Source organism: Lygodium microphyllum, chromosome 2 (genome assembly GCF_053477565.2).
Source record: "Lygodium microphyllum isolate KBCC chromosome 2, Lygodium_microphyllum_v1.1.10, whole genome shotgun sequence".
Taxonomy (NCBI): domain Eukaryota; kingdom Viridiplantae; phylum Streptophyta; class Polypodiopsida; order Schizaeales; family Lygodiaceae; genus Lygodium; species Lygodium microphyllum.
Window position 1 is genome coordinate 161,761,135 of NC_141136.1, and position 12,487 is coordinate 161,773,621.

The 12,487-nt window shown below is 38.1% G+C and overlaps 1 protein-coding gene across 10 annotated transcripts in view; it reads left to right on the forward strand.

Moving 5' to 3' along the window:
• Window positions 1-5,486: 5,486 nt before the first annotated feature.
• LOC148040555 (uncharacterized protein At2g34160-like) overlaps window positions 5,487-12,487 on the forward strand; it is a 186,519-nt gene continuing 179,518 nt past the window's right edge. For 3 of the 10 annotated variants that reach the window (XM_087700836.1, XM_087700844.1, XM_087700848.1), the window contains exon 1: window positions 5,495-6,014. In XM_087700836.1, the coding sequence (XP_087556962.1) occupies window positions 5,853-6,014 (162 nt within the window). In that variant the 5' untranslated portion in view covers window positions 5,495-5,852. Of the gene's footprint in view, window positions 6,015-12,487 lie in introns of all 10 variants that reach the window. The other 7 variants (XM_087700827.1, XM_087700807.1, XM_087700812.1 and 4 more) reach the window with 5 other exon arrangements.

Genomic DNA, 12,487 nt, shown 5'->3' on the forward strand with positions numbered 1-12,487 from the left:
TTCCTCCATAAATTAAGGTATTGCAGCCTCAAATTCCACCCCAAATGTACAAAATTAATGCCCAAATGATGTTCTGATGCTTCTTCATTATTTGTGGACTCAAGTTTGTGCTTTATTGTATCTCAAACTTCAAAATATTGTCTCTTATGCCTCAACCGCTTTGCACCACACGGACCACTTTAGAGCCTAAAATCTTCGTTTTCACTCACAAATGTCTTGGAGATCTATCTAAAATTTTCCAAAATCTTGAAAAGTGTGCCTTTAAATTCGCCTCTCAAGCTCCTTGAATGCCTGTTTGGATACTAGTTGAAAGGGTTAATAGAAGTGAGAGAGAGAAGAGCACAAGCAGAATCAAGAGCAAGAGCTATAGAGATTTAAACTCAAGAGAGCAAGACCAATGTGTGAGAACTCCAATAGTGTGACTTGCCTTCTCTTTATTATTCTATCATAGTAAAGAATAAGGAATAAAGATGGCATTGATAGGTAGCCACCACCTGCAATGTATAGGTATACAAGCATCAAGTATAAGGTAAGTACAAGCGACCTTTAACCTCCAACAATTTCTTGAGAAACGGGGTATTTTTTTCAATCTCCTAATCAAAATTTTTGAGAATGGGCTCATCAAACATGAAAGTAAAGGAAAGAAAGAGAAGAGAGAGTTGCCATCCTTATTTAATACTAATTCAACCCTAAAATTAAAGAAAATCAAGCAATTAATGAGGTGTCCTTTCTCCTGTATTTTAATCTAGTTGAGATGTGATTTAAAAAATTAATCCAAATCCTTAAAGGATCCTTTTGGTTCAAAATCTCCCCTAATGCAACGTTGAAATGTCCTCAAATTTCAACAAAATTCGATTCATCTTTCTAAAGTAGAGTACTTCTCTTCAACCTCCTCCTAGTTTTTTGGTCATGTATTATGAAATAGCTAACTTGAAAAGCATCATCTAAGATTATTTAGTTGTGCTTTTTGACATCATGTAGGCCCCAAAAACTCATTTATTGTCCTATATGTAATTGTAGCTAACTCTCTTATTTACATCTCAATGTGTTGGAGGCTAAATATACCCTAGTTACTACTTTTATACATTTGTCATACATTGATACCTTATATACATGAGGTATAATGATGAAAATGAGTAATTATTATTACACTTATGTTTTTTGGCTCACATACGCATGTTGTGTTAGATATGCTTAATGCCCCATCCTTGTAAGGTGCCACAAAAAAATCCATGGTGCTTGATATTGTAAGGCATTGATTGGCAAAAAGTGAACTTTGTGGGTCTAGCCTTTGGATTAGATAAAGTAGTTATGTTGATAGCAACTTGAAGTACACATGCATTGAGTTGTGAGGTGTGAGAGTTATAAAAAACCCCTATTTTGGGGTTAGGGGGTGACCGTTGGGTGGGTGGGTGGTCTCCTTGATAGGCCTATAAGGGCAATGCCCTTAGCTTAACGATAAAGGGAGTATTCTCTAGCCAATTAGGAAAGGTTCATAATATGGTAGGTTGGATAGGTTGACTTGACCACCTTTGTGGGCTATAAATGGGAGACCCCTCTAGAGACAAAGCCATCTTTGTATCACTTTGTTTGGAATTAAAAAAGTTTTTATTCTTCTCTTATTTGCTATGTACTCTCTATTCTTTACTCACATTTTGTACGTTATACCACAGTAATTTTTATATATCGAAGAATTATTATGCCTTATTTTGCTTGAAAAGTCCTTTTCACCAATAAGATTGCTCATCTTAGTATGGCTGCTTGGCTATTCAGAGCACTCTAATATATTATTTGAAAGTGAAATCCATGTAGGATTGGCTAAGTTATTTGCTAGAGAAGAAATTTGTATAAGAAGGGTGTAGTTCCATTTTTAGCCCTTCTTGTGAAACATAAAGGCCCCTTTTAAAGGGTAAAGCAATCTTTAAAGTTTGGCCATAATTGTACAAACCATAGTGTCTTACTATGGTCGCTTAGCACTCTAATATATTATTTGAAAGTGAAATCCATGTAAGATTGGCTAAGTTGTTTGCTAGAGATGAAATTTGAATAAGAAGGGTGTAGTCCCATTTTTAGCACTTCTTGTGAAACATAAAGGCCCCTTTTAAAGGGTAAAGTAACCTTCAAATTTTGGTCATAATTGTACCAACCATAGTGCGGTAAATCTTACTACTATATTATTTTAGCTATAGGTTCGGAAAGCCCCGAACCTCCAGAGGGCTTCGCGAACCTACCCCCTTTTCCAAACCTCCCTTTTTCAATCAAAACCCCCTCCCCTCCTTTCTTTCTCTCGTGCAATATCTCATTTTCTCTTTCCCTTTCCTTTTTTCATTAAAGCCTTTCCCCCCCACCTCCCTTTTTTTAATTAAAACCCCTTCCCCTCTCTCTCACTTATAATCTCTCTCTTTCTTTTCCCCATCCCCTTTTTAATTAAATTCTTCCCCTCTCCCCCCTCTCTCTTGTGTGTAGGGCGGCCTATGTTTTTTTTCTCTCTCCTTTAATTAAATCAAATTTCTTTTTAAATCAAAAGTTTCTCTCTCTCTCTCTCTCTCACAGTTAGATTAAAATTTTCTTTAATTAAATATTTTTCTTAATTTATTTTTTTTCGAACATAGTTTTTCACACTCTTTGAGAGAGAGAGAGAGAGAGAGAGAGAGAGAGAGAGAGAGAGAGAGAGAGAGAGAGAGAGAAGAAGAAGAAGAATAAGAACAAGAAGAAGAAGAAGAATAATAATAATAATAATGATAAAAAGAAGAAGACAGAGAGAGAAGGGGGAGAAAAAGAAAAGAGAATAGTTTTTTTAAATTAAACAATTTTCTTCTTCCCCTCCCCCTCTCTCTCATGCATAGGGTCTAGGTTCTCTCTCTCTCTCTCTCACTCTCTCTCTCTCTCTCTCCGTTAGATTAAACTTTTTAATGTAAATGCTTTGTTTAATTAAAATAAGGAGAGAGAGAGAGAGAGAGAGAGAGAGAGAGAGAGAGAGAGAGAGAGAGAGAAAGAGCAAAAAAAAAAGAGGAGAGGGAGGGAGGGAGAGAGAAGGGGAACAGAGAGAGAATTATAGATAGAGAAAATATAAAATTTAAGACAAAGAGAGAGAGAGGAAAAGAAAAAAGGAAAAGAGAGAGGGGGAGAGAGACAGAGAGAAGAAAATGAGAAAGAGAAAATAAGAAAAAGAAGAGAAAGAATTTGAACACAGTGAGAGAATTATAGAGAGAGAAAAGATAACATTTAAAAGAAAGAAATAGAATTATAGAGAGAGAAAATATAAAATTTAAGAGAGAGAGAGAGAAGAAAATAAAAAAGAAAAAGAGAGGAGAGAGGGGGAGAGAGAGACAGAGAGAAGAAAATGAGAGAGAAAATAAGAAGAAGAACTATAGAGAAATAATTTGAACATAGAGAGAGAATTATAGAGAAATGAAAGATAAAATTTAAAAGAAAGAGAAAAGAATAAAAGAGAAACTTTTTTTAAATTAAAATAAGCAAAGAGAGAGAGAAATATACAAAGAGCAAAAAAGAAAGAAGAGGAGAGGGAGGGAGAGAGAGGGGGAACAAAGAGAAAGAGAATTATAGAGAGAGAACATATAAAATTTAAGAGAGAGAGAGAGAGAGAGAGAAAGTAAAAAAGAAAAGAGAGGAGAGAGGGGGGACAGAGAGAGAGAAGAAAATGAGAGAGAAAATAAGAAGAAGAGAGAGAATTTGAACACAGATAGAATTATAGAGAGAGAAAATATAAAATTTAAAAGAAAGAGAAAAGAAAAAAATTAAAGAGAGAAGAAAAAAATGAAAAAAGAGGAGAGAAAAGAAAAGGAGAGGAGAGGGGAGAGTGAGAGAGAGATAGAAGAAAAATAAGAAGAAGAAAGAGGAAAAGAGAAAGAGAGATGAGAAAAAAGAGAAAAGAGAAAATTCTTATATATATATATATATATATATATATATATATATATAGAGAGAGAGAGAGAGAGAGAGAGAGAGAGAGAGAGAGAGAGAGAGAGAGAGAGAAAGTAAAAAAGAAAAGAGAGGAGAGAGGGGGGACAGAGAGAGAGAAGAAAATGAGAGAGAAAATAAGAAGAAGAGAGAGAATTTGAACACAGATAGAATTATAGAGAGAGAAAATATAAAATTTAAAAGAAAGAGAAAAGAAAAAAATTAAAGAGAGAAGAAAAAAATGAAAAAAGAGGAGAGAAAAGAAAAGGAGAGGAGAGGGGAGAGAGAGAGAGAGATAGAAGAAAAATAAGAAGAAGAAAGAGGAAAAGAGGAAGAGAGATGAGAAAAAAGAGAAAAGAGAAAATTATTTTTAATATATATATATATATATTGAGAGAGAGAGAGAGAGAGAGAGAGAGAGAGAGTAAAAAAGAAAAGAGAGGAGAGAGGGGGGACAGAGAGAGAGAAGAAAATAAGAAGAGAGAGAATTTGAACACAGATAGAATTATAGAGAGAGAAAATATAAAATTTAAAAGAAAGAGAAAAGGAAAAAAATTAAAGAGAGAAGAAAAAAATTGAAAAAGAGGAGAGAAAAGAAAAGGAGAGGAGAGGGGAGAGAGAGAGAGAGATAGAAGAAAAATAAGAAGAAGAAAGAGGAAAAGAGGAAGAGAGATGAGAAAAAAGAGAAAAGAGAAAATTCTTTTTAAAATATAAATATATTTTGAAAGAGAGAGAGAGAGAGAGAGAGAGAGAGAGAGAGAGGAGAAGAGAGAGAATATAAACATAAAGAGAGAATTATATATAGAGAAAAGATAAAATTTACATACTTTAAGAGAGACTAAGGGAGGAAGGAAAAAAAGTCAAAGAAGAAGAAGAAGAAGAAGAGAGAGAGAACATGTAGAGAGAAATACAGAGAGAGAAGAGATAAAATATAAAAAGAGAGAGATAATAAAAAATAGAGGAGAAAGAGAGAAGGAAAGACAGGAGAGAGAGAGAGAGAGAAGAAAAGCGCAAAGAGAAGAAAGAGAGAGAGAGAGAGAGAGAAAAGAAAAAATTTAAAAAGAGAATGAATAGAGAAAGAGAGAGACAGAATAAGAAGAAAAAAAAGGAAAAAAGAGGAGAGGGTGAGAGAAGGAAAAGAAAGGAGAGAGGGTAGAGAAGAAAAGTAGGGAGAGAAAAGAGAGAGAGAGAGAACCAAGAGAAAAGAAAAAATAAACTAAAATAGAAGGCAAAGAAAGAGAGAGAGAAAAAATTAGATATAGAGAATTTGGGGAGAATAAAAAAGAGGAGAGAGAAAGATGAGAAATAGATTGTTGAGCGAAGTTGCACTTGCCGCTTCGAGGCAAGCGTTCTGTGCGTGCGCGGAATGCTAGTATTAATTAACTTAGTCTCTGAAAAGTAAGATGATTTTGACTTGTTAGTGCCCGTTTCGCTTATGGTTGTTAGTATATAAAAGCAAATGACTTATAATAAATCATCATCAAGCTTATCATGAGGCTTATTGTCAAGCTTTAGCATTTTTCTTTTTGTATTCGTATTTTGGCCCCTAGCGATGCCACAGCGGGCTCTATCGATCCGGGGTGCCGTGATGGAGTTTCGCCATCTGGGATGCATGTGTATCCACCCTTAGGAGGACCCCACCACTCCATGCAAGCCATTGCACGTCCCTACCACCATATAACCATCTTTCTTTTTCATCAACTCGTTTGTCAAAAAACAAGCTTCCCTTGGGGCTGAGAGAGAGGGGCAGCGGTGGAGAGAGAGCACTCATTGCACAGCACATGTAGAGCACTAGCAGGAGCTGCTGATCAGAAGCCTCTTAAATCCGAACAAGAAGAAGACCTACTGGCATAATTCTGCAGCCGAATTGAAAGGATTCCTTATTCTCCAAGACTACAGAAGGGAAAGGGGGGTTTGTGCTTGGCCACGCCATGGGAGAGTCTAGTGAAGATCTCTCTCTCCAGTCTGTCGCGGGAGACTCCATCGATCAATGCAGCAACGGCGATTTGGGGGATTTGACCGACCAGAAGAAGAATCGCATCCAGGTTTCCAGCATCAAGAAGCCCCTTTTCTTCTATGTCAACCTTGCCAAGGTGGAATCTCATTCCTGTCTATGTGGTCTTTTTTTGGGGGGGCCTCAGAGATCAGATCCTTGATCATTTCACTTATATTGAGGTTGAATATGACAATTATTTAGAGACAGATTACAGCCATAGGCAAATGGAAGAGATAGAGACAAGTTGAGGGTTGAAGATGGGCAAGTGTCCCCTTTGTTTGATTCTTAGCTTTGAAAATTTTCTTGAATTTGTGTGCCATTTCCTAATAACCTTAGTCTTGTTAATGGATTTCCGTGTCTTAACCATCAGTTTTCCATCTATTTTCTGCCCTTGCCCTTATCACAAAGCCAAAGTCAGCTGAATGTCTTTCCTCCATATACTGGGTGGTTACAAACCAAATGCTTCCTTCTGGTGAAATTGGATCTTCACATTATGAGAGGTATTGATGTCCATGGCCATTGCTGGGCTTTGTAATGGTAGCCAATGTTGATTTGACCATGAACTCTGATCACAGGATGGTAGCCACTGACAGTCATTATAATGATAGCCAAGTTAAATCGGCCATGAAATGTTATTAACAGTGTCCACGTGCCTTTTATGAAGCTGCCAGAGAAACATTCGTCCAACAAAGGATGGTTGTTCTGTTCTTAGTTAAAGACCACAGCATTAGAAACTTTAAACCTGCCACAATGACCTTTGTGACAATGGCCCTTTGGCACAATGCATGATTATTACAGATCAGGGAATCAAAAGTGAAGAGAAAACTTACATTGTCATGGTAGCGCGAGGATTATAATGTGCTTGCAGAACATGCCCAGCTAACATATCAAACATAGCCTTCATGTTCCTGTAAAGCTGGTGTCTACAATTTTTTGAAGCACATGTACTTGCCTTCCTGAACCCTTCACATCGTTCACAAGAAGAGATCAGCCTTGTGCTTTTGGTGACTCTGCTTGGATGCACAACCCCTACTTTGCTGTGGGCTCTCCACCACAGCATATTACTGACTAACAAATTGGACAAGCTAGCAAACTGGTCATAATAGTGATGAGCTTAGCATAGGTAGGGCTGTGCTCAGAATGATGGGTTGCCTTGTTTTGCACACATGCACAGATGGAATGATAAGCAAGCAAAACTCTCACCAGATCAGAGCTTCTGCTCTTTGTAGGCTACTCATTCGAGGCCAAGACCTATCATCTATTCAGCCCTTAGGCAAACAAGGTCTCGGTTCAGAGAGTTGTGGTATTTGATGAGAGGGATATCTTATTGGTTGTGTTGCATTTACCTGATCTAGCTCCTTCTTTTGTGTCTTCAGAGCTTGGTGCCTTTACCACTCTCGAGCCTGTTCTAGTACCTGTGGTCTTCACAACAGTCTCTCAGGGACATGCTTCCTTATTGGTACCAACAGTCCATGCTTCTTAGACATCTTATCTACATGCTTGGTCCTGAAGGCCCAAGGTGGTCTATCCAGCTTGCTCCCTCCACGTCTTTTTCCTTGGTCTTTATATAAGACTATATTGCTCACAGTGAGCCAACTACATGATAGGAGGCTTTTGAGATTCTTGAGTGGTGTATAACCATGAATAAAGATTGACAACATGCTACTTGGAGCCTTGTAGATTGTTCAAGCAACAAGAAAGTCATCGGGATAAAATTGATCTTTTGCACAAAGTTAAGATAGATGTACTATCGATAAGTATAAGGCACGGTTGGCTGTGTAAGGCTTTCACCAAAAGGAAGATATCAATTATGAGGATGACTTCACACCCACCCTAGCTTGATGTTGAGCAGATTGCGTTTGAGCTTAGCTGCTCATCAAGGCTGGCCTGTCCGCATCTTTTTGAATGGTGTTTTGAAGGACAATGTTGCTGTGGTGCACCTGTTGGGCTTTGCGATTCCATGCAATGACGACAAGGTATCTCACTTGCACAAAGCTCTATATGGGCTGAAGCAAGCCCCTTGTGTTTCTTACCATCAGATTGATCAAATCTTCAAGGATCAGTCCTTCTGACCCTCTCCCTTCAATCCAAATCTTTACATATTCCATGATTCAAAGGGGGTATGCATAACCTTATTCTTACCGACTTTGCCAATTAACACACACAATCTATTCAGGCATAGATCTCATCTACTTTCAAGATGATTGACCTTGGTCTTCTTACCTGCTTTTTGGGCATTGATGGAGTCCAATATCCAAGAGGCATCTTTGTGCCACAACAAAGTATGCTCTTCAGTTAATAGAGTAGTTCCCACTAGCTAAGGCTACTCTAATGGTGACCTCATTGGATCTAGCTCTCAAATTAACAAAGAACTTGGATGAATTGCCTCACGAGGATAATGACTACAAACAGTTAAATGGGAAATTGAACAGACCTGACCTTGCCTATCCTATTGCTGTCCTTGCACAATATGTTAATGTACCTAGAACTTCTCATTGGAGTTGTGATAGGAGGACTGTCATGGGCTAAGATTGGAGGGTTATCATTGATATTGAGGAGGCTGGTGATTTGGATCCTAGATAGTCCCATGGTGAGTATTTTTCCTCTCTTGGTTTTGCTCCATTTGATTGGATTAGTAGGAAGTTGGAGATTGTGGCTGCCTCTACAATTGTTATTGAGTATAGAGCTTTATTTGATGCTACAATCTAGGTTGTTTATCTTTGCAGGTTCCTAGCAAAGATGTATATTCTATGGACTCTCCATTGTCATCCTTATCAAGAACCAAAGTGCCATTGCACTAGTTGGTAACCCTATCGTGTCTCCTAGGATTAAGCATGTGGGGCTCCAACTCCACTTCTTTAGAGAGTAGGTAGAGGCAGGTACCATTTGGATGGTATTCGTATCTTCTAGGATGACTTTACTGACTCAACCTTGTGGGTCCAAAGAGAGGAAGCAATCCCCCTCCTACCATAATGAGGCTGATGTTGGAGGAGGAGCCAAAAGGGGAGAGGGCACGCCCCCATGTTGACGCACAAGGGGGAGGAAAACCAACACTAATGCCTTAGTGCAAGCACTCACATTTGACCACCTTTATTAGGAGAGATTGTCATAGTTCTTCACTATAACCCTTTACCTATGTGTGCATTAGTGATTTTTATGAAGGGGCACTTGAGCAAGTGAAGAATGCTTGTTTGAGGGCACTACTTAAGTGGCACTTGTTGCAATAGCATTTGTTTGTTTCCCTTTTCTTACCCCTTGCACTGGCATTGTATATATGTATGCATTGGACCTTTGGAATGGATCAAAACCTATGAGAGTAGGCATCTCTCCAAATGAAAACCCATGCAATGTGTAGCATCTTTTTCTTTTACCTTATCAGCAAGCCATTTGTGGCATATTGCTCACATATGGTTCCTAGAGTGGCCAAAGGTCACTTCTGCAACACTTCCCCTCATTGATATCTCTTCACCCACACCATGGGGTGGTGGACTTGCATGGTGATACCCTTTAATGGGCCTGATCTCTAACTCCCTAAAGAGTGACAAGGCCAAAAAGAAGCTCTCCATTGTCTTTGAGATCCTGGTGTGGGTTTGGGCAGCATAGAGTGGCACCCTTGTTCTGATGCCTTGGTTTTGTTGGGATGGGACCTCTTTTGTTCTGGGCATGAGTCCATCTCCATCAAGATCTTGTCAGGAGCGTGAGGGGGATTGTTAAACCACATAATTAGCACTTAATTTAATTTAATACATTTTTATTGGCTGTTTTGTTGGCTCTCGAACAGCCCCAAAAATATTATTTCAATCAATTATTTACTAAAACATGAGTCACAAGACATGTTAAGGCAAAGTGGCTTTATAAAGGGGGTCATCATCAGATCACTTGTTCTATTCCTAACCCTAACCCTAATTACCCCAACTTATTCCTAGCCTAACCTTAACCCTAACTTTACATCCAGCTCCTTTGCTGCTCAATTTGAGTTGTCACCATCCAACCCATCTCAACAACCTACTGTTGCTAGTTACTCCATACCCTGCTGCTGCTGGTTACTCCTTGCCCTATTATTGGTCAATTCACCACCCTACTGCTCTTGCAACTTCTCTGACACCTGCCTTCAGCTCATTGCCATCTTCCATAGCATGTTGCCACCTGCTACTGCCTTGTGACACCTCACCCACCTATCATCATTATCTACAGCAGGTTGTTTCTACCTACAATAGGTCATTTTCACTAATAGCAGGTCATCTTCTCTATCAGCAGGTCGTCTCCTTCATTTTGTTGTTACACAAGCACCGTTTCTGCATGACATATGATTGTTACCAGCAGCTGCCCTCTCTTACAATGCTTTCACGTGTTTGGTAGTCCAGCCTCTCCTCTTGCTGGTGGGTTGCTTTTCAGTTGCTGTGATAGCTGATATTAGTTATTTTTCCACTCAGTGAACACAGAATATTGTAAGAGTGCATGATTAGGTGTGAACAACTTTCACACCACCTAGCGTTATATAAGGGTCAAAGATTTAGATGCATACGTTGGCCTATATATTGAGGCCTGAAGCTTTGTACTTTGATATCACTCAATTATTCAGTGTTAGTTTTGTGTATTTAGAGCCCGTTCTCGTGCTTTTCAAGCAAAAGGGGCACATCAACTTTTTTAGATGGGTAGCATCATGATGTCTGCACCTTTGGTGGCCAGCCACACATGAGGCCCACATACCACTTCCAAGCCCTCCCAAGTGCTCAAACTTTGTGGTAGGTGTCACCAATTACATTTGCTTGGTGGCGCCATCGCAAGCGGGTGACATCAATATCGAAGGGGTTCTTATCCCATCAAAAAATTAAAAAATATCCCATGCATACGTATGTGTTAAAACCTTTCCATCACATTTATATTAAAAAATTGTGTGGGGTACTCTACTCGGAATCAAATCCGAAATGATGTGCACTTCCATTCAATTGATATTTCCTTTCTCAATTCTAGAAGGAGCATTTCAGGGGGGGTTTGTAATGAGTTTGCATGATCTATGCATGGAGCCTAAAATCAACCTTCCTTTTGGAGAAAAGGGTGGTGATAACCTGTTTTAACACTAATTACATGGTGCAAAAGCGGAGCACACGGCAAATCTAGCAAATCAAATCTCAATCATAAACAACTTTATGACCCACATAATAAAACTTAGTGGAAAAATCTAACAAATCAAACATCTCAACTATTAAATACAAACAACATTATAATACATAAGAGGATTTGAATAACTCAATAGATTGAGAAAGACAAGAGAAAAACGCACGATTGGGCCTAACCTCCCACATGGCAAAAGCTATGGTTTGTCATCTTTAATTATATATTATAGTTTTACATGGATATTTGCATTTATATCTTACATATAATTACAAACAAAGTACAAATATCAATTGAAATACAGAGTTTTAAGAGTCAAGAGGTATCTTGTAAGTTGCTGCAGAAAATTGTGTGCTTTGGATCTTGGCGTTGTGACATCACCATTGCGTTCGAAGTGTGCCAAAACCCCCAAAATGACTCTTGAAGCTCTAAATTCCAATTCCAGATGAGGGAGAAACGAAAAAACTCAATTTTCACTCTCTTCTCCTATTTTGCGTGCAATCTTGTTGCTTATATAAAGAAAGCTAGAAAAGCCTTCTAAACTTAACCACATTAAGAAAATAGGAAGGTATTCCATAAAGAAAGCTCATTTCAATAAAAGCATGTCTTAAATCTCATATTCAAAAATAATAAATTAATAGTACTAAGGACAATGATCTAATTATTACTAAAGAAGTTTAAACTTATAACTTACAAATAGAGTAATAATTTTAATAATACAATATTATATAAATACATAATAGTATATATTATACTTAAGATAACTAATCATAATTATGAAATTTACGCTTGGACTTACGCTAACGCCCAGTGCTACCCAAAGCTATTGCTACTTGCTCTACACATCAGCTAAAGCATTCACATTTGTTAGAAAATAATAAGATAAAACCCACAAAAGTGAATACCTAGCAGTCTTTAGCTACAAAATAATTAAATAGGTTGGAACTCTGTCCTAACCTTAATTTAATACGAGTGCACTCTAAACTCATAAATGTTCATTAATTTAAATATGTATTTTGCAGAATTACCTACTGTGGAATCACCCACGTGCACATTAAATTAATCTGATGCTGGAAAAGGACAGGCGTTCTCGTCAACTTCTCACACAAGGAATCCATCTTGTGTACGAGTCTCGGAAAATACATATAGTTTTACGGAATCTATCGAAAAACTTCATGGAATCCACCGTGGAATATGCCTCTAGTTTTACGGAATCCACTGCAAAAACCTCACGGAACCCACCGTGGAATATGCCTCTTGGCATCATATCCCCGGGATGGGATAGTAATTGTCCATAATTGCTATTAGCTGCTCAATGTGGAGCTAGCAGTATAGGATAAGCACTAAGGGCGTGGACGGTTATCCGTTAGACGTCTTCAAGTGAATGAGTTTTTTTTTTGAATTTTACAAAGTATCTAGTATAGGACAATGAATCAATCGGAGTCTAATTATTAG